Source organism: Oculina patagonica, chromosome 1 (genome assembly GCF_052425735.1).
Source record: "Oculina patagonica isolate OP01 chromosome 1, crgOcupat, whole genome shotgun sequence".
In the NCBI taxonomy this organism is placed as follows: Eukaryota; Metazoa; Cnidaria; class Anthozoa; order Scleractinia; family Oculinidae; genus Oculina; species Oculina patagonica.
In genome coordinates, this window is record NC_135758.1 from 39,847,225 (window position 1) to 39,869,078 (window position 21,854).

The 21,854-nt window shown below is 38.9% G+C and overlaps 2 protein-coding genes across 2 annotated transcripts; one reads left to right on the forward strand and one right to left on the reverse strand.

The window, feature by feature from the left end:
• Positions 1 to 729: 729 nt before the first annotated feature.
• Positions 730 to 21,813, reverse strand: LOC144631096 (putative E3 ubiquitin-protein ligase makorin-1). The gene is made up of 18 exons (XM_078489479.1): positions 21,706 to 21,813; positions 21,607 to 21,639; positions 20,765 to 20,840; positions 20,239 to 20,318; positions 18,696 to 18,759; positions 18,054 to 18,122; positions 15,350 to 15,406; positions 14,765 to 14,851; positions 14,019 to 14,065; positions 13,849 to 13,928; positions 13,356 to 13,419; positions 13,146 to 13,228; positions 11,716 to 11,797; positions 3,287 to 3,329; positions 2,736 to 2,803; positions 2,569 to 2,642; positions 1,600 to 1,684; positions 730 to 1,229 (listed from the first exon to the last, which is right to left on the reverse strand). The coding sequence occupies exons 1-18, from the start codon at positions 21,720 to 21,722 to the stop codon at positions 1,136 to 1,138; spliced, it is 1,203 nt and encodes a 400-aa protein (XP_078345605.1). The 5' UTR covers positions 21,723 to 21,813; the 3' UTR covers positions 730 to 1,135.
• Positions 8,211 to 9,933, forward strand: LOC144631172 (putative G-protein coupled receptor 19). Its single transcript, XM_078489580.1, has one exon. The coding sequence runs from the start codon at positions 8,273 to 8,275 to the stop codon at positions 9,287 to 9,289; it is 1,017 nt and encodes a 338-aa protein (XP_078345706.1). The 5' UTR covers positions 8,211 to 8,272; the 3' UTR covers positions 9,290 to 9,933.
• Positions 21,814 to 21,854: the final 41 nt, after the last annotated feature.

Below are 21,854 nucleotides of genomic sequence, written 5' to 3' on the forward strand. Positions count from 1 at the left end.
AACGACTCAATTAGCTGGGCACGAATCGTCCGAGTTGGGTATGAATCGTCTGAGTACGAAACGTCGGTGGCTACGAAACGACTGGTAAGCAATACAGGCTGACATGCTCAGTCATACAAACGGTTTTTACGGGTGGTATCTTAAGCAGCTTTCGCATCTTTAAATAACTTTAAAATAACATCACACAATAACATTCAGAAGGTTTCGCATCTTTAAATAACTTTAAAATAACATCGTACAATAACATTCAGAAGGTTTTCTTGTTTCATCACAACAGCGCTTTCTTCAAAATGCAAGCTATAGCCTAAAACGTGCTTGAAACGTTTTCTTCTTAATTACTCAAATTCCTTTATGTAAAAGCATTTAATTTTCTTTAAGATAAGCAGATAATCAAATTATTGTTGGAGTAAACGAAGTCAGTTGCAGGCATTGCAACTTTGCGCCTTTGTAATCGGTTGACCTTCCCAGTTTCAATTATTTTTATTAAAAAAAAAACACAGCATGGAGTATAAACTTCTGTTAACTTGAATCCAGAAGTTGCAAGATTCAACATAACACGATCAGGCAGGAAACGCGCGCGAGGAAAATCAATAACTTGTAACCCACAAGTGAAAATTAAACGCATTTATTTTTTTTATTTCTTTTTTTTTTTCAATTTTGGTTTTTCCTAGTCAGTTACGAATAACTTGAAATGTCGGTGTATGATAAGACTTACATATACTATACAAACACTCCCTTGTTTCTCAGTAAATAACTACTTGTTTTGTCTGTACGTATTTTATTCACTTTCATTTTGATTTTTACAAACCACTTATATAGCACCAGATAGCTCATCAAATTCAATGTACCGTGATCAGTAAACTGCAAGCATACATGAGCGTAGATTAAAGTTGATTGAGTAAATTATTAAACAGTTATTTTAAATAACAAACATCAACTGTTTTTCGTTTGAGCAATCAGTCAAATCAGGAGATTGGGACTGATTTGCTCTTACGAAATGCTAACGCTGTAAATGCCATCTGATCAAATCTACAACGGCGGTTACTGGGGTAGGTCACGCCGGTGTCACGCCATGTTCAAAGAGCTTTTGGGTCACGCTAGTGACACTTCATGTAAAAGTGGCCAAGTTACGCTTTCAATCTAAATCAGAATCCGAGTCTTCCAACATAATTATAGCATATTCTTCACCGGTTCTTTCATCCTCGAGAGCTTCAAGAAAGTCCCATAATCTAACGGAGAAAGAACAAAAAAGCGCGAAGTCTAAACGTACTCAATACTTCAAGTAACAAAAACCCAGTAACAACACATACTATTAAACAAAACAACTAAAGATTGGTCAATCCTTGTTGACTCTTAAACGCAGTTTTGGTTATTCCGGGGCTGTTCTTTGGAATTGACTGTCACCTAAACTACGTAAACCATTAACCCTTACAAGGTTTAGAAAGGGAATAAATGACTTATATTTATCAACGGGTACTCGCACGGCAAACACGTATAACAGTATTTTAGTTTTTTTTTTATCTCTTGACTGAAAACATCTCTATGGCTGTTCGAAAGTAAAGTAGACTTAATACCACCTTCACTGTTATTGAGACTGACCTGAAAGTTTTCACAATCTTCGAGTTTCCCTCTGAAGTATCACAATGCCTCAACTTAACTTCTTCGACTCTCCCATCTGGATATGCTACAGAATTAAATGTACAGAAATGTTACAGTAGATTATGAACGAGAACCCAACCCCTCTCTCTCTCTCCTATTCCAGCCCCTATTGGCTGCCTTCGCCCTGTAACCTTCCGCTTGTAGGCTGTTCTTGTCGCTCTATCCCCCGGCAGGGGGCCTGTTCCAAAGCTATTCTATACAGATACTGCAAGTCAATTTATTAATTCTGTCAGATGTGTGTGAAGTTAAGGCATTACATTTCGATACTGTCGCAGAAAGCAAAAATGCAATCGGAGTAAGTCTTTGTGCAGTCACCCCAAGTCCCACCATAGTTAATAGAGGGAAATGGTTAGGAATCCCGACAAAGGTCTTTGTTGTATGTTTTTGTTCGCTGTTTTGGGGGTTGACCCTGCACAAAACCTGGCAAAATACAATAGGTGGTTACGTGTGTTCATGTAACTAACCAATGAAAACCTTGCGATTACGTAGTTCATGCATAGTGTATGAGCGCAAAACAAAAGATGTGCAGGGTCGTGGACCTTCCAACATAAATCTTAGCCTCTTTGTTTGCTCCTTTGATGTTTGCCGGGCTTCCTAACCATTTCCCACTATTAACTATGGTCCCACCAACCCCTACTACAGTGATTTATTGCGACAACTTCTTTTAGCATAAATTTTCGCCACAACTTATTTTAGCGACTTACATGTAAAATCAAATAAAGTTGCTACCATGCCTACACAATTTTATATGACTTTTTATTTCCCATGTCACTAAAATAACGCTTTTTTCGTCACCGATAACGTAAAGCATTGTGCAGAGAAAACTTCTTACAACCGAACACGACATGTACATAACTGCAGGACAATGCCTGCCATAAACTTTATGCAAGTAATTTATATTTCTCTTACCGTGTTTATAAAAGCAACTGGAACCAAAAGGACACGTCCCTTTTCCTTGTGCAAAATATCTACACGGTTTTTCCCTGTAAAACAGTCACTCAGTTAAACGAAGAGCATTATACAGGCCGAGTACACAGAATAACAGATCTGATAACGAAAAAAAAAAAACAGCTTACTTTAGAGCGGATTTGTACCCTTCTATGAGCTTCTTCTTCTCTGTTGGATCTTCAACCCAGACATCACTCTAGAAAAATACACGCCAGTTCGGTGATTAATTTAAGTTCTTATATGAGACACGGCCTAATTATGAGTGTAAAGTTGGCCTAAAGGTCAGCCTTCCAAAATGTAAAGGTAGCGAAAAGCTGATTAAATTACAAATTTACGCCAGCTTTACTTAAGCTTTATACCAGAGTAAACTTATGTTTTCATGCTGTAAGAAGTTTCATTTGCATGGGTGTAAAGCAAAAACATGACTTTTTCCGACATTGACAAGTTCCTACACATTTTTTCAGGTATTTGAAAGCACTCAGAGAGAATAGGGAAAACTGTGTTGCAGTTTAAAATATAATAACATGAATACCGGTAACCTAACTGATAGAAGAAGCCGTCGGGCATCGGAATTTAAATTCATCAAAATCATGATGAAAGGATTTACTCCTTTTGTTTAAAATCAAAAAAATCAATTCATCACTGAAAACTTATAAAACTTCATAAACGAATGGCCTACCGGTGTGACAAACGCGGATGGTACTCTACATAGCGGACACATTCTGTAAGGACAAAAATATCAAATTGACAATAAATCAAGGAAGGATTACACCTGCATGTAGTTGGCGTGTATTGAAAGAGGTGCCTCACAATTTTCGATATCACAGGCTGGAAGCAAAATAGGCAAGCAATCAAATAGACTACAGTAAAAACCCGCGTATAAGAACACCTATTTTGGCGGTTCAGGCTGATTTGGTTCTTATATAAAGGGTTATAATCTGCAAAATCAGCCTGTAAGTGTTCTTAAAAAAAGTTTCTTAAAATAAGGAACATACTAGGCTACCAATAGATGAAATCAATATATATGCACACAATTGTATTTTAATTTTAATAAAATTGATAAATCAAGACAATACTGTAATTGGGGTGGAACTATTATGTGTGCAATGAAAAGTAGTGTTGATCTTTGATATTTTTCCATATAAGAACAACTTTCATTTTTCAGGCTGAATGTGTTCTTATATAAATGGTACTTTATTTCCTAAAATTAGGCCTGGGTGTTCTTAATCCACTTGTTCTTATACGCGGGTTTTTACTGTAATCAAAAATATTTCTCTGGAGCGTTTTCAGAGCCACCTTAATTTTTCGGAAATTTAAGGTGGCTCTAAAACCACTCCGGAGAATTTTTTTAACTTTGCAAAAAGTTGTAACTTCACATGCTGATCATTACTCAATAATAAAAAATGGGGGTCAACGGGCTTGTTTTTGAGTTGTAAGTGCTTAAAGGAAAGTTAAGGGTGGTTTTGTCAGGTTATACTGTTGCTATGGTAACCATTGACGTCATGAAAATGACCACAACTAGTTCAGCAATGATTGGACATTTGTTTGATATCGTTATTATAGCAGCAACTGTTAAAGATTTGTTGTACTGACCCATCATAGTACAAGACCTGGAAAGTGCTCAGCAATCTAACTCTTCGATTAATATTTTGAACAGATAGAAAAACTGCATCTCATTTATGAAAGTTTGCATGATATCTACAGAGGGATTACAAAAATGCCGTCCAACCGTACGATCATTGCGGATTGTGAAACAAAGGTCAACATATCGTACAGATGGTGAATTGTTTCACATTAATGAGTTAGATATCTTCAGAGGGATCGTATGATCCGTACGACCGTCACCCAAAGAGGTCGTGAAACAAAAGCTACTTTAACACGGACCGTACAGAACCCAGATGTAAATTTTTCGATAAAATGTATAATGATAAGTATTCAAAGTGGCTACGAGCCACTAAACTCGGAAAAGTTATTATGAAACAAGAATCGAAAACAACAAACTGACAAGGAGAGATTTGCTAAAACAAATGTTAGTTTAGTTTCATTGTCATCTAGCTGCTCATCGAGAGCAGGCCGAAAGGGCTAGTGATAGAGTTCCCATCGGTTGCAAATTGTTTTCTTTCTTTTTATTTTTCCTTTTTGTTTTTTGAAGGTTAGGCAAAATAATAATATCATTAGAAAAAATAAGTTTTGGTCTATTTCTAGAAAACTGACATTAATACAATATTTCGGCTGGTAGTTAAGCATGCATGTACCGTATTTATTCGGCTATAAGCCGAGACCCTAGACTTTTAGTTTTTGGAACCAGTTAGACTCTGACAAAAAATAAACCCAAATCACTCGGCTATAAGCCGAGACCCGATTTTTCCTTCAAACTATAAAACAATCCACGTGCGGCGAATCACCATATTCGTTAAATCACAACTATGTAATTGAAAAACAACAAATCACTGATAAAGAATGAATTTATTAATAGAACCGTACACAAGCGTGACAAAACATTCACCTGAGTTCAGAATCCCATCTCAAACAATCACGCATTCTTCCGAAAAGCAGTTATCGATCATCATGCCAAAGCTACTGGTTTTCAAACAACTAAAACTTCAAATTGAAAGTTGTTGCCGAGGTATAGATAGTTCAGAACAACTGCAAAATCGCCAGAGAATACGGGATGATTCCTGATGATTCAGTGAATCTTCAGTTCGTCGCAATTCGCCAAGATGCTAGCAAAAAGATCAAGCAGATCAAGCGGGTGAACTTTAAATGTCATCAAAACGAAAAATGTGATGTTACCAGTATTTGTCGAGTATCCTCAATCCAATCAAACTCTTCTGAAGCGGTTTCTTTTAGCAGAGAACGTGAGAGAAGTCGTGGTATTTTTAGGGCCTGTTTACATGGAAGGCGGGTGCCCCGGCTAACCGAGTTACCCGGCTAACCGAGCTACCCTGGGCGAGCCAACTTTTCATACGTTTCTTAAGAAAACGTATTGAAGCCTTTACATGCTAGAAGGGTAACCCGCCTTGCCGGGGCACTCGGTCTACTTGCCCGGGGCACCCTTCTAGGCGGGATAGCTTTTTGCCATGTAAACGGTCAGTGGCCGAGCTATCCCGGCTTGCCGGGATAAGTTTTCGCGCGTGTTTTAAACTAAATTTGAAGTTAATGGCATAAAATGTATAAATTCTGGACCCAAACAGTGCTATTTGATCAAAATTAGTTTTATCGGTCGGCTGAAAACATTTCTTTGAGCAAATTCGAAATTTTCGTGGGAATGATTATCCTAATTCACGACACAACAAATTTAATTTCAATTTGGCGGCCAAATACTGTTGAATTTCGATTGAATTTCGCCAAAAATGAACGCAGTAAATTTCTGAGAACTTGCACATCAAATTAAAATAGGTTTGAAGACGAAAAGCCTTGATTATTCAGTAAAAAGTCATATTTTTCTTCAATCATTTGGAGCTACATTGTTTTCCCACGCCGTGACACGCTTCAATGACGCTGTCTCATCTCGGATAGAAGGGCTGTGAATTCTGCATGTAAAGGCGGGCTAGGTTTTATCCCTTCTAGCCGGGTAAGCTCGGTTAGCCGGGGCACCCTCCCTCCATGTAAACAGGTTCTCGCTTTTGAACAAAAATATTACATGCAGCCGATTTCTGTCAGATCGTGTTACAATGTTTACCAAGCGCGTGGGAACGAACGCTTCTGATTGGCCAGTTTCTGGTGTCGCGACAACAAGTCAAATAGATCGATTCCTTCTTGACCCTCCTTCTCTTGAAAAGTCACGTTAGCAGTGATTCTGCTAGACTACGAGCAGTCCCTATTTTTTCGCAGAGTCCGTCGAGTTTGAAGCGAAATTTTTTTTCGAACTCTGCGAAAAAATAGGGACTGCTCGTAGTCTATGATTCTGCAAATTAACTAAACTTAAAGAAAGGAACAGAAGGAAAGGAACAGAAACAGTCTCAGGCAGAAATAATTATTGTAGAAGAGATTGGGAGGAAAAAAATTGGGTCTCGGCTTATTTCCGAGTGTTTCGGTTTTTTTTGTCGGAGTCTAACTGTTTCTAAAAATCTCGATGATTTGGTAAGTGCAGAATGCAATATGGAACAATTGAAAGTATGATGTTTTATATATGTTCGTGTTTATTTGCTTTATTTTACTTTCGGAAAAACTGTTCACAGGCTACTTGTATTCTTTCCCAGGTGTTCCTTACGTTAATCTTTGCAAACGTAACACGACACTTTTGTTCGTTTGTAACAAAATACTTTTGTTTTCCTTGAAAATGCCGTAACATGAAACTCTTGTTTTTTGTTTGTTTTACGGCGACATCGATGACATTTGTTTAATTTAATTAAGTTACGGTTTAAACTGCACGAAAGACGATTCTTAAAAACTAAAGAACAAATCTAATCAAAAAACATCTTTTTCGAAAGGGTTTTTAAAACGCAGTACAGCTAGGATATCTGTTTCCTGGTTATGAGGAGTTTCACGCCGAAAATCCCGGTGCAAGTTTTTGCCTTCCTAATTACGAAAGCGCTATGAAAGTCTAAAAATCTAATTTTATTAATTTGCGGTTTTCACTTTGCGCCTCGAAGTCTGCAGGAATCCTACCACAAACATGCAATACAAGCGATGTTTATGAGAGTTCCAGCAAAAAACGTAGACTAAACTGCGCATGCGTTTGGCGTAAAGAACGTTGCCCTAGAACGTCGAGTAGTACCACAAGGAGAGCAAAGGGTTTTCTGAAACAAATATATACGTTTGAGATCTTCATATGATAGTAACGTAGATGTGCTCCAGGTTTTACCTAGGGGTACGGTCAGGTGCTCCTCACCCCCACCCCCTCCACAAGGAATAATTAATTAATTGATATTAATTAATTAATTGGTGATTAAAAGTTTACACATTAGCGCGTTAGGGGTTTAGCAGATGACAGCCCACCAAACCATCACAAAAGTGCATTCTGCACTAAAAACCAAACGTTTAGAGTCTCGGCTTAAAGCTGAATAAATGCGGCATTTCAAGAAAACTGGCATTAATACAATATTTCGGCTGAAAATTAGGCATGTTAATATTATTTGACTTAACTAGAAATGTAGGTTATCAGAGGACAGGTCTAATTCTCTAGAGGCCGTAAAACACTTGCACGTATTGCGTGCCTATGTTTACAGGAATCGAGTGAAGGATGGAAGGAGTGAATTCACTTCGCCCACTACAACTCTTTTCCGAGTTAAAAAAATGAAAGCGTAAAAAAAAATGTTTAAATGATACTGGGTCGCTAGCTGCGGCACTTGCCATCTGAAGATAATTTATTGCCTGTAATGTATGTGCATAATGATAAGGGAAGGAAACATGCACTTTTGGGCTAAAACAAATACCATTGTTTTAGCAATTTTGTTTTGTTTTAACAGCTTTAAAGCTTAACAAAAGTCAAGTTACAGTACTTTCAATCAAGAAGTGTACTGCACGAGTGAAAGTGCTTTTAGCAATTAAGTTTGTTTTTTGTAAAAGCTTTATAAAAGTCAAGTTACAGCACTTTCACTCGTGCAGTACACTTCTTGAGCTAGCAGATGGCCTAGAAAGCTTCTCTTTGATTCAAAACATTTCGGAAAAGTAAATCTTGCAGAAATGTTTTACCTATACTGAGTGAGAACAAAAAATAATCATGAAATGGAAAAACACAGAGAGCGAAATATTTACCGATTTCGTCAATGAAACTATGAATGGTGATGAACACCAATCCTTTGAGGACAACATCTTCAATACGCTTTCTGTAGTCCGCGGGATTTTAGTCGTGTGTGGAATTCTCGAAAATGCTGTCATTTGCTGGATATTGATTCGAAAGAGAAAATGCTTTAAAAGCTTCTCCAACTTTCATTTACTGAGCCTAGCCATTACAGATATTTTATTCCGGATTATCTTCACTCCTGACCTACTACAACAATTCATTGGCGGGAGCGACCTAAAATGTAAAATTGGAGAATTTGGCAAATTTACAACTTTAGCGGTCACATTTGCTATTTTGGCTGGCATTGCATTTGATCGCTACATACACATTGTTCAACCCTTTCGGGCAAGAACTGTCACATGGAAACACAGTCGAAAACTAATTGCGTTATCATGGATTTACGGAACAATATGTTCAGCGCCATTTTTGTACAGTACAAAATGTGAAGTTTTTGATGACGAAGAAACGATGAAAAAATTCTGGAACTGCTACGATGTACCTGGCCTGCCTTTCCGTATTTCTATAACGGTGTTCTTTGGATGCTCATTTATAATTCCCTTGGTTTTTATGGCCGCTGTGTACAGTAAAATTGTGAACGTTTTATGGAGCCGTGCTCGCAAGAACACGATAAACAAAACAATTGCAAAGGCCAAATTTCAAGCAGTTAAGATGATGGCAGTGATTGTTCTCACATATCTATTTACATGGGGCCCGAAGCTTATTCTGAAAGTTATCGAAGCTTTTCATGTCGAGAAAGAAACATTTCAAGATCCAGAAGGAGACCTTTCGACGTCTTTCTTACTAAGTGACACATTTGAAACATTGTCCTTAGCAAGTTCAGTTTTTAATCCTCTGATATTTAGTTTTTACAATGGGAGCTTTCGACAAGAGTTAAAGAGCATCTTTTGGGGGATAAAGGGCGCTAAATGCTTTAGGAAACGCATTTCAAAGTGAGCTCATATAAAAACCATCGCAGCAGCCTCGTGTGTGTCGCCGAAGGATAGTTCAGGAAAAAAAAATTCGCGAGACATATTTTTCGTCCGTTATATGAGTTGTTGCGCTCTATTAAGAACGAAGAACTCTTTAAGAACGAAAAATGATAGATTTTCTGTGGTTTTCAAAACTAGTTCTTTTGGAACGATTGATTGTACTTTTTACGAGTAGGGCTTAATAAACGAAAGATGATATATATTTATTGTGCTTTTCACGAGCAACGCTTTTAGAACGAAAAAAATTATATATTTGATTGTACTTTTTACGAGTTGCGCTTTAGAACGAAAATGATATAGAACGAAAAAATTGATTTATTTACTTTGCTATTCACACGCAGCGCTTTTAAAACGACAAATGCTACTTTTGCTGTGTCTTGCAATTAACGCTTTTCAAACAAAAAAATATTTATTTACTGTGCCAGTAACAAATAGCCTTTTGAGAGCGAAAAATGACTCATTTACAGTGCTATGCTTTTTACGAGTAGCGCCTTTAGAACGAGGTGGGATAATTATCGTGCCTTTCTTGAGTATGGCTTTTAGAGCAAAAAAAAAGTAAATATTTACTCTGCTTTCACGAGTAGCGCCTCAAGAAAAAAGCTGAACATATTCTAACGTGCTTTTCACAAGAAGCACTTGTTAAACTAAAAAGAACCAATGATCATCGACTGGAAGTTGATAAAGGCCGGGGGGGGGGGGGTACTCCCTATAATGGCATATACGGGGAGGCTCCGCCCGAAAGGGGTACCTTTTTCATGCTTCAGGTATATAGAAGGGTAGGAATTTCACAAGTTTAGGTACATGAAACGGTAGTGAGGATAATCTGTCATTTACGCATTTAAAAGGACATTTTAATAAAATATTTCGAACACGCGCACCATATTTGCTGTATAATTTGAATTTATGAATCGCTACATAAAAATGACAATAAGACTTACTGTTTTAGGTATATGTAATGTCATTTAGGTATACGAAAAGGAGTACCTTTCTTCAATAAATGGTATACGAAAGGGGTGCCTTTTCTGTCAAAATGGTATATAAAAAGGTAAGGGGTTGGGCCTCGGGGCGGAGCCTCCCCGCAGAAAACTTTTTTTTACCTTTATCCCCCCGGGGATAAAGGTAAATAAACCGCCGTGGCGAAGTTTGAAAAGTTTACCTTTCGACCGTCAACACTTTGTCGAGGCAAAGTGACTCTTTGCTCCGACTTAGCACTAACGCCCGCAACGCAGGCTTTTCAGAATTCGCTACGGCGGTTTATTTACCTTAATCAACTTCCAGTTGATAATCAACTTAGTGTTTCCCTTGCCCACCGAACAGTTTCTTTAGAAACAGAAAATTTTGTTCAGCGTCTCTGCAATTCACCAACTGTTCCATCCATATTCTGTTGTTTCACGACCTGCCTGGATAGTACCACAGGGAGCCCAGGCTCACGCTCTGACAACTCGGTCAAAATGGCGGCGTCAAAATTATAAGGATTTGTATGAAACTTTAGAGGGAAAAAATCTTATCGTACGAAAATATAATAAACCTGTAGTAAAGCTCACATTTCACATCATACGTTGTCTATGTGACGTTTCTTGACTGTTCTAAAGCATTTAAACCCTATTTAACCGATATTTTTAATTTTAGTTTACTCTTACCTAAATATATTCAAGGGTGCACACTTCCGACGCAAGAAAAACACCACTGTTCGACAAAAATGAGCCAAAACTTGCCTCCCCTACGGGAAAAAAGTATCGTCGCCCTGACAACTATTGCCCAATCATAGCGTGAGGCTGCACGTGAAAGGCAAGGCTAGTTAAAAATGACTCTCTCTGGTTCAAGGTGTTGGAAGAAAGCTAAAAGTTTGCAGACCATGGTTATTTTTCCCGTATTCTTAAACCGCGAAGAGAGGCAGGCGAATCAAAAATTTGCTGCAGTAAAAGAATGGTCTTCGAACTATTCCCATGCGAGGTTTTGGAGTGAGTGGACCAAATTAAAGGCACGTTTTGGCTCATTTTTGTCGAACAGTGGTGTTTATCTAGCGTCGGAAGTGTGCACCCTTGAATATATTGAATAAAAATATCGGTTAAATAGGGTTTAAATGCTTTAGAACAGTCAAGAAACGTCACGTAGACAACATATGATGTGAAATATGAGCTTTACTAGAGGTTTATTATATTTTTGTACGATAAAAGTTTTTCCTCTAAATTTTTATACAAATCCTTATAATTTTGACGCCACCATTTTGACCGAGTTGTCAGAGCGTGAGCCTAGGCTCCCTGTGATAGTACGGGTCGTGTCATGTCATTCACGGGTTGTATTACTGAGTTCGAGAGTATTGAGCTTGAATGATATAAACCTCTAAACCTGAAAGAAATATATATCTACATCGATGGAATTTAATATTACCTGACAACCTTGTTTTTATTAGAGTGCGACGTATTTCTCCATTGACGGATGCAAGCCAAACAAAAGGCGTGGTTGCAATCGGCTGAAACAAGTTTGAAAATGAATCAAAGTTTTGAGTCAATTCGATTACGCGCACTGTAAGTGTCACGCTACGATACACCAAGCGTAACATTGCGTGACAATGTGCCAACACTGGACTTCGGTTTAAACAGGCCAGGTTAGTTAAAATGCGTAAATGAGGGAGCGGTGAGGTGGCGCAGTAGTGAGAGCGCTCGCCTCCTCCCGGGTTCAATTCCGTCCAGATGTCAATGTGGTTTGAGTTTGTTGTTGGTTCTCGCCCAGTTCCAAGGTTTTTTCTCTGGGTTCTCCGGTTTTCCTCCCTCCTGAAAAACCAACATTTTCAACTTCAAGTTCGACCTGGAGAGAGGACACGCACGAAAACCAGCCAGGACTGATGTAGCTTCCTTTCTAAATATTTAGCAATTATTGAATTTGGCTTTCGTATGATATGAAGAATTATGCAGATCGAGGAGGGTGTTGTGCAACATGTTGCACAAAGTAGAACCGAGTTCTACTTTTTGCAACAATTTTTTTCAACTTGGAACACTGAAATTTGTTGCGAGACAAGTTGAGCGCGCGGTAGTAATACGGGCAACAACTCGTTCAACTTGCAATGCAACAATGTTGCGAGACAAGTTGAACAAAAATGTTGCCCGTATTACCGGGCCTTAATGCTCAAATCTAGACTTTTTTGCGCTTTCAACCTGCTCGGCAGCAAAGCCGTTCAGTCGCGTGACGTCAGCGGTTCTTGGGAACGAGGCTGCGATCGGATAATCATCCTTGAGAACGAGGTTATGATCCAATAATTTTTTTTATTATACATTGGTGTCACCAGCTTGATTTTGATTGGCTATAAGCACGCAGCTAATTCTTGCTTGCTGTTTCTCTTACGTCATACCTACAGACATTAGATTTTACATATGTAGAAGTGACGTCATACCTACAGACAATAGTTTTATGCATGCAGAAGTGACGAAAGGTTGTAAGCTTATAAAAGTATATTTTGTGCACGCTCTTGTCTTTACAAGTGCAGCTCAGGAATGTGCATAATAAAATAATTATTGGATTCGGTTTTCTCATGATAGCGATAATTATCAAGGCCTCAGTTTCTGTTACCTGCCTCAGCCTTCGGCTTCGGCAGATAATAGAAACTTTGGCCTTGATAATTATCGCTATCATGCTCAACCTCATCCAATAATTGTTAAATATTGGACGGTAGCGATCCAATAATTGGAATTTCTTCCAAATTTGGTCGGCTCTAGCCGAATAGCTGGAATTAGCCGGGACCGAAAGCCAATCAGAAACACAGAAATATTTTGAATGAATAATAATGCAATTTATCTATTTATTCAAAACACACGACTACTAACTTAGGATCCCAAATCTTTGTTCACTGGGGTTCGCTTTTGTCTTGACAACTTCTAAGCAGATTCCACAAGTTACACCCTCGCTTCTGTGACAAGAAAGAAACAAAAGGGAAAAAAGGAAAGTGAATGATACGCAAAATCATATTTAATAGTTTTATGCTTGTATGTGCACTCAGTATACGCAGGCATTTTTATTAATATTGCTTCCGTTACCTTTGCACTGCAAATGAATGTTCCATGTCTTTTTCGTGGCTTTCAATACACTTCTGGCGATGTTCTGAAAGAAATCAGACTGAATAATTAGTCAAATTAATCAACAGGACGAACTCTACGTAATATAAATAATAACCTCTGTTTGTTTGTACATGTGCTGGTGACCCCAAAATAAATATAAAGGTAAAGGTAAAGTTTCCATGGAGCCAAATGACCCATACCACTGAGCTTATCCCGGTTTCGGAAGCATTTTAAAGTGACTAGGAGTATTTCCACTCCCCGCTGGATGGGATGCTAGTCCATCACACGGTTACCCCCCCCCCCCTTCCATAAAATTCGACGGTACCTATTCATACACCTGGGTGAAGAGAGGCACTGTGAGAGTTAAGTGTCTTGCCCAAGAACACAACACAACACCACGCCTCCCACCAAAATACATTTATTAATTAAAATAACTATAAAAAGATACAAATTATTTTAAAGATCCACCTACCTTCTTGCTGTGACGTGTTAAATGGGTGAAGACATTTGTTGCCGCAATACTCACATTCCAATCCATGTAAATAGCCACAACTATATAGCAACAAAACAAAAATGGGTAAGTTCACTAGTCAGCACTAGCCATTCGAACATGAAAGTCAGAGATTAAGCAAATTAACCTACGTCTCGATATAAGGGCACTCTCCTACTGCTGCAGCAAATGGACAGAGCTGAAAAGCACAAAACAGAAAAAAAATGGTCCAATCTGAGTAGTGAAAGCAGTGTGGCCAAGCTTGCAAATGAAAAAAGTGCATCATGAATAGCATCAATAGGCATGTAATGCGTGTGAAGGACTATGAAACTACATCTACATGTATATAGCCTTTTTCTGCATGCAATAGGGTGGTAAAAGGTATTTTTGTGACTTGCGAATGGCCATATTTTTTCCCATGAAATGTGAAACGACTGGATGTTTTTCTTGTGTACCCTGATTTCGTTATTAGCCGTAAACCGTGATTTTTCAAAGGAATTTTCCGTGAAATGAGAAATAAATTATTAGTTCCCCCTAAACTGTGATTTTCATTGTGTCCTATTATTTTTGACACCTTATCATTAGGTAATAGACAACATTCTGACAGGCCTGAATCTTTGATCCCTTTGAATTAATCTTTACCCAATCTCTAGTGGGATGTGGTTTTCTTTTTGTTGCAAAAAGAATAAGGAGCGGGCAAATGGTGAAGATGTCATACAAGGCAGTGCATTGGATGCAATTTTTTTTACTCTCACAAGTTATAGAAGATGAATAAGATGTGAAAATTGTGAATTGTAAAAGGACCGTTCTATTTTCTGTGAACCTGATACAGACCCCCCTTTACCACCCTCATTACATGCTTATATGATGTTTTTTAGCAGAAAATCACAATACTCACCACTTGTGAAGCTTCTTCATCAGTAAGGTCATCCACAAATTCTACCCCAGTCTGTGCTGCTGCAGAATATGACTGGGTACCAGCATCCTAGAAAGTGGCAAACACAGTATGTGAGTCCTGCTTAGCATGCATGGGTGCATTCATGGTGCATGCATGGGTGCATTCATGGTGCATGCATGGGTGCATGCATTGTACACCATGGGTGTATGCATGGTCCATGAATGGGTGCATGCAAGGTGCATGAATTGGTGCATGCATGGTGCATGCACAAGTGCATGCATTGCATGCATTGGTGCATGCACAGGTGCATGCATGGTGCATGCATTGGTGTATGCATGGTGCATGCATTTTGCATGCACAGGTGCATGCATAAGTGCACATATTGGTGCATTCATGGTGCACTCATTGGTTCATACATGGTACATGCATGGATGCTTGTGTGGTCCATGCACAGGTGCATGCATGGGTGCATGCATGGTGCATGCCCAGGTGCATGCATGGGTGCATGCGTGGTGCATGCATGGGTACATGCGGGATGCATGCGTTGGTATACTCAAAAGTTTTAAGTGGGTTTGGAATACTTACCAGATCTGCACTTTCTGTCTCTTTGTCTGATGAACTCAGGCCCTGATAGGCTTTGCCCTTGTGAGAAAACATGAAATAATAACAGTATAGTATTACAAACATGTTCACAATCATATGCAAAAATTTCATAATATTACATCTTTTAAGTTCATTTTCTCTGTGATTATTTAATTAACATTAAAACATCTTATTTAGCTGGTCAGCCCTTGTAAAAACAGAATATACATGCATTGAAGGAGAATCATAAAAACAACGTTTAATGACACTTTTGCATTAAATGATAGAAATTGCCATTATACATGTGCAGAACGTCTTGAAATAATTTCTCTTGGTCAGGAATGTTTCTTCTGTGAATAATTCCTTTGTGAATTGTGACCAAAAAGATCACAAAACTACTTATTTCAGTGGTTGATAGTGGAATTTTTGAGAGAACACAACATGAGAACAATGACCATGCCTGGGGGTACAAGGCCACAGTGACCGCGGAGACCTTTTTAAAGTGGTAGGGCTAAAAAGCTGGCTAAGACAAGCAAGCATTACGGGTAACTGTTCTGCCATTTATCGTGTAAAAATTTCATAGCGGGCACCCACGCGCGCCGAAGGCGTGCGAGCGGAGAATCCATAAGTAAGCAAATGGTTATCCATCGAACCGAGAAATTTTGGGGGTTGCCGCTTTCCCCGTACGTACGCACGGATTAGGCCTGGGGACGAGGAAGTTTCCCGCCTGTGGCCGGCTAAAGAAAAGGAGGGGAAAAACCGGGAAATTACAAACAGCAAATGAAGCTCGCAGGGCAAGACAAAATATAGACAACGGGTAAAATTACTCAGCGACAGTACACAGCAAACGATCTGAGATGTTTATTATTCAACTGCTCTATTTTTTTTTGTCTTTTTCATGTGTGAGTGTATCGAAACCTCGATACAATGCGACTCTCGTTCAATCGCTACACAGTTAACTTTTAATTTTATTGGTCTCTGGTCGCATTTTTCGCAACCGTAAAACGAGCAATTGACGTTATCTTCTATCGACTGGATGATGTGGACGTTTCAGTTAGATCGAAACAAAGTTATCACATAAAAAGGCGAGAAAATTTGTTGCGCGGTGTTCACTGTGTAGTTTGAATGAAACCGCGAGTAAAAAGAGCGACAGAGAACTTTCTTACCCAATTTCTCTCCCACGATGTCCTCAAAAGTCATTTATATTCCGTGAAATTGTGGAAAACGAAAATTGTTTACGAGCTGGAGGCCCGAAATAATTGTGAATAAAATTCCTTGTGAAAGTCTTGTTAGCTTTTTTCTGTTGTTTGCTGTTGAATCTGCGGCTGTTATCATCAAGGATGCAATAAGCTTAACTTTAGCAAATGATTGTGTTAAAACGAAGCTAACTACTGCATAGATCAAGTCCGCTGAAGAAAGAGACAGGACCCTGATGCAAGCTTACAACCTGTACTGAATTGCTGAGCCTGCTTTTACTTTCTGAACGCAGTTTCGATAGATTTCGTGTAGGCAAGGTTTAGTTTTTGCCATTTAGGTCATTTTTAAATAAATCGGAAGCTCCGCTTTTAGGCTTGCCTAAATCTATTTACTACATTATCCTTTTCATCCGGGGCCCTGAAATGTCAATCCAACCAAAAAAGTGGTAGGGCTATAGCCCTACCAGCCCCTCCCCCTCCGCGGTCCCTGGGCCAGGTTAGAACCTGATGGAGTTAGGTGGTATGGGGTGGGGCTACTCACTGAGGCCTTCAAACCCTTACCCCAAGGTCCCCTGTTTTAAAAGATCCTTATAACCATACTGTGTTCAGTGGCATGTCCCTGTTTCGGCCAAATAAGGGAGTCTTCCCTCCTCTTAGACCATACCCAAAACACATGCACTGTGGTCCAGTGTCCAACACATTAAGGCAATTCCTCAGATTGAAATAAAAGTTTTCGATAGATTTTTGAACATTTCCATGAAGGTTCCCTACCATGCACTGTTTCGAAAAACGACATCGAATCAAAACAGTCCAAGGTCTGTTAATTTGCATCCTCAAGTAACAGTTTTGCGTGCATTCAACTAATATCTTTTTTCCCTTTGATGATTTTTTTTTTACAATTATCTCACTCAAAGATGATAATTTGCACACCAAAATTACACAATAAAAAATATAGGTCACCGTGCTTGTTTAAGAGCAGACAACAATTTACCTCCCTCGGGGCCAAGCCATAAAGAAAAAGCCACCACTTTGTTTATGTGCGTGCACGTGCTAATCACATGTAAAATTCTGCACAGTAAGGATGTGCAATGCAATACTGAGGAATCACCTTAACTTTACCACTATAGCATAATAAATAATAATAACAATAAGTTGCTATATTTAGAGAGAAAGCCACATCAGCTTTGGCTGGTTTTCATGCATATGCGTGTCCTCCATCCAGGTCAAATTGGAATTTGGAAATGTTGGTTTTTCAGGAGGGACTGGAAAACTGGGGAACCTGGAGAAAAACCCTTGGAGCAAGGCAAGAACCAACAACAAACTCAACCCACATATCGCACCAGGCTGAAATCAAACCTGGGCAACATTTAGTGGGAGGCGAGCGCTCTCACCACTGTGGCATCCCTGCTCCCCTATGCATGTTATAGGCTACCAAACCTCCTCACATTCATTAAATAAAACCCAAAGGAAATACTCTACAGTCACAGGTCATCCTCGTAGCTATTACTTACTGGAACAAATTCAGGTGCATCAGCCCAGCTCCTGGGATGTTTCATCTTTTGTTTTGTGAGAGTAACCATCTGTCAAGGTTGTTAAAAAGATTGTCATATGCTTGTATACTCACGCACTAATTAACACGCAGAATAATCACATTTATGGTGGGCAGAATCAAACAAAACATGCACCTTAAGCCAACTTCAATCAGAACATGCGAAACATCATGTAAGGTTAAACCTAGCTATTGTTCAGGACATGGTACACATTTTCAGGAGATTTTCTGAACAAAATTAATGAGTTGTAACCAGACTGGTTGTAACTATTAAAATATATGTAGTACGTCTTACTGATGGGGATGTTTATTTATCGGCACACCTTTCAGAATTTAATGCATATTTTTGGCTTCAATTGAATTTTAACTTTACTAACTGTTTTGTTCTGACACTGATTAATACTTCTTGGGAATAAAAAAAAGAAATTATTATTCTATCCATGACCTTTGACAAAAAAACTTTTGTCTGATGAATGAGCACCTCTGATCTTTTCATAAGGATGTCCCCTTGTAATTGGCTATAATTACTTAGTACTAGTTAACATATTATTTGAAAAAAAATTAATTAGTGAGACATATCACAATTCTAATGAATCTATAGTACCTTGCTTTTATCATCATTTTCTGGCAGTAATGGTATTGGTTTAGGGCCAGATGAAGTTCTTGTCCTATGTATAAGAGAGAAATTCCCTAAAGCATGCATGCATAAAGCACCAATAACACAGACTTATGGCCATAAATGCTCAAACCTGATTGCAGGGTTCGTACTCTTTTGAGCATTTGAAATTCCATGACTTTCCATAACCTTTTCCATGACCTAAAAATGTGACCATTTTTCTTGGAAATTTTTAAAAAAATTATTATCTTGATTTTGGGTATGTTTTTGCCCTTTTCTTAAAAAAAAATACCTGGTGCATAAATTATTTTGTATAATCAATACCATGACTTTCCATGACCCACACTTAAATTCCTTGACTTCCCATGCAGGCCTGGAAAATGAAATTCTTAAATTCCATGACTTTCCGGGTTTTCAATGACCCGTACGAACCCTGTCATTGGCTCACAATCGAAAAATGAGTACTCTGCGCACACTCAAAAAATCGGACTTGGCCAGAGTCCACATTCTAGGTGCTGAGCAGACCAAAAGAAAGGTAGGTACTGGGGATGAGATTGGGTTTTTTTGTCACACAAATTTGAATTCAACAAAAAATTAGTTGGGTAAAATTAGTTGGGACTAACTATTCTGAACTCAATTCATGCAGTGAGACAATAGTGAGACAGTTGATGACATATTATGCCACGTAACACTCAGTTCATGTAGTGAATACTACACAGCACTCCTGTTAGCCTAACTTGCACTTCAGTTAGCCTGAATAGCGTTTGGTTAGCCTAACTAGCGCTCTGGTTAGCCTATACTCTAGCTTAGGTTGCTTGTGGTTAGCCTTTATGAAAGGGTTGGGATTTCTAGCTAAAAAATTCAGAATTCTGGTAACTATACCTGCCAACTTTTTCTGAGTCAAAGGCACGAGATTTTTATCCTGAGAGTGCCAGGATTTCCGAAGATGATACGACCACATCTGAAGTTTTCGAAGACGTCCGAGGTATTCCGAAGACATTCCAAACATATCCTGATCCCAGTGCGTGAATGTGTTTTGCTAAACACGACCAAGTTCCCAATGCTTTTCTTGTCAAAACTAGTAGATTTCGGGGAAAGTATCATCATTTATTCATTTTATATGGAGTTTTCATTTCTCACATTGGTTTGAGTTTACATATTTTTGGAAAGTGTGTCAGCTATGGTTGTAATAACTCACATTTTTCGACTAGGCATGAGAAATTGGTTCATGAGCGTGAGTTGGCATGAGATAGAAGTTTTCAACTCGCAGGTGTGAGACTCGTGCCTAAGGCGTGAGAGTTGGCAGGTATAGGTAACTGGCAGGTATAGGTAACCCGGGTTCGAATCCTCTTGGTGTCAACTGTTTTTTAACTTTAAAAAAGTAAAGTATGATTCATACCTCATGTATGAAAAAAATAAGAGGTCTCACTACATGAACTGTAGTATGACTCCCATAATTAATTATCAACTTTTTGATTGACATTGTACCGGTAATGAAACTCGAAAATATTTGTCAGATCAGGTGCAATACCTTCCAGATGGTGGCTTGACATGATGAAAACGGCAACTGCTTCCATATGAACATGATCCTTGGAGATAATACTTACAAATCTTTGGAAGAAAAAAATCAAAATTCTACTGAAAAACTGGAAACAAGCAAACCTACAGTTGGCAATGAAAGCCTGATGTATTTGCAGACTTGCAGAAATAAAAAGTTTAATTAGTTTAAGTCATGATTCAACACACATAAATGATGATGCTTCCACATGAATATTACCGGTAGGTGACTACGAAAATAGATGTTCAATCAAACACAAATCACAATGTGGCAAATAAAAAAATTATATGCCTGCAGTGTAATTAACTATATGAAAAGATCAGGGACTGCAGAATATTTTTCCGATTGGAGAGGGGGGACTGACTAGTGACTTGAAGTGGGGGGGGGGGGGGGGCTTTTGAGACTCTTCTTTCAAGTGAGTGTTTTTCCCCTGCTCTGTTGTCCCTGTATATTAAATATTAAAATTTTATTGCACTTCTTATTTGTAAGGATCACATACCATAGACGGTTTTTCTTTTAAGTCATGGGAGTACTGGCAGTTTTCTCCTTCCCTGCAGACTCCATGCATGTAATACCTGTTAAAAACAGATTATTTGGTGACTGTCACAGCAGAATGAGGAAAATGCTTTGAACATAAACAGTCCATACAAAATGGTGCCCACTCTGATCCCTTAGATGTTACCTCACTTAAGGTCATCTTGTTAGTTCTATTAAGAAAGTCCCACTCTCTCTTGCAGATGAGAAGGGAGGGGGTAGGGGATAGAAACCTGGGAGTAGAAGCAGGTCCCAAAAGTGGGGGAGGGGCGTGGTCAGGCCAGGAGCCATAAAACTTTTGCTGTACATACAGCCTGGAGCCCATTTTAGTGCTTGCAACGTCTATATAATTCTGCTGCAGAGCGTGGAGCCCGGAAAACGTTTCCACAGACCCCAGAGCCCCGTTTTTGGGGGGGCCTGGAGCAAAACTTTTTAGGGTCCAGAGCCCGGCCAGAGCCCTCAACACCTTTGAGACCCTGAAGCTACAAAGAATCAATCAAGAAGGGTTAGAAAGCAGGAGAAAATGGAAAAAATTAATTTTATCTTTCAATGGATGATTTAGAGGAAAGGCTACAACTGACAGGAAGCGAGAACTTCTTCCCCTTCCCTTCGCGCCGGGGGTCCAGTGATGGGCCGGTGATAAGGTGTTTGGCCTCCTGGTGAAATATCACTATTAACACGATCACAGTGAAAGGATTATACTGACAATCCATCACCATAATTTGACAAAGTAAATAAAGTAAGATCCTAAAAAGTTCTAAGGATATCAAAAGTTTCAGCCGGTGTTAACATAAAAACCGTACGTACCTGCATAAGATCTGTTTCGTCGCCGATGATGACCTTTAGAGAGAAGAGATCGTAAGATATCAAGAAAGAAATAAGGTAGAAACCATAAATACACTCTACCCTTGATGAACAGCCATTTAGGAATCCCTCAACGTGCTTCGAGACGGTGAAAGATGCGATTGCAGACGAAGTGTGAAATCAATTTTCATATTGACATTTTTACGGATTACCGCTGACCTTTTTGCAAAGGTTTGTGGGTAATTTCTTTG

Bases quoted from the DNA above. Each gene is read 5' to 3' on its own strand.
- LOC144631172 (XM_078489580.1), top strand. From the start codon at position 8,273: ATGAAATGGAAAAACACAGAGAGCGAAATATTTACCGATTTCGTCAAT.
- LOC144631096 (XM_078489479.1), bottom strand. The intron at 11,798-13,145 runs GTTAGTAGTCGT...AACTTGTTTCAG, and splicing joins ACAAAGATTTGGGATCCTAA to CCGATTGCAACCACGCCTTT. The intron at 2,643-2,735 runs GTAAGCTGTTTT...ACTGTTTTACAG, and splicing joins GGGTACAAATCCGCTCTAAA to GGAAAAACCGTGTAGATATT.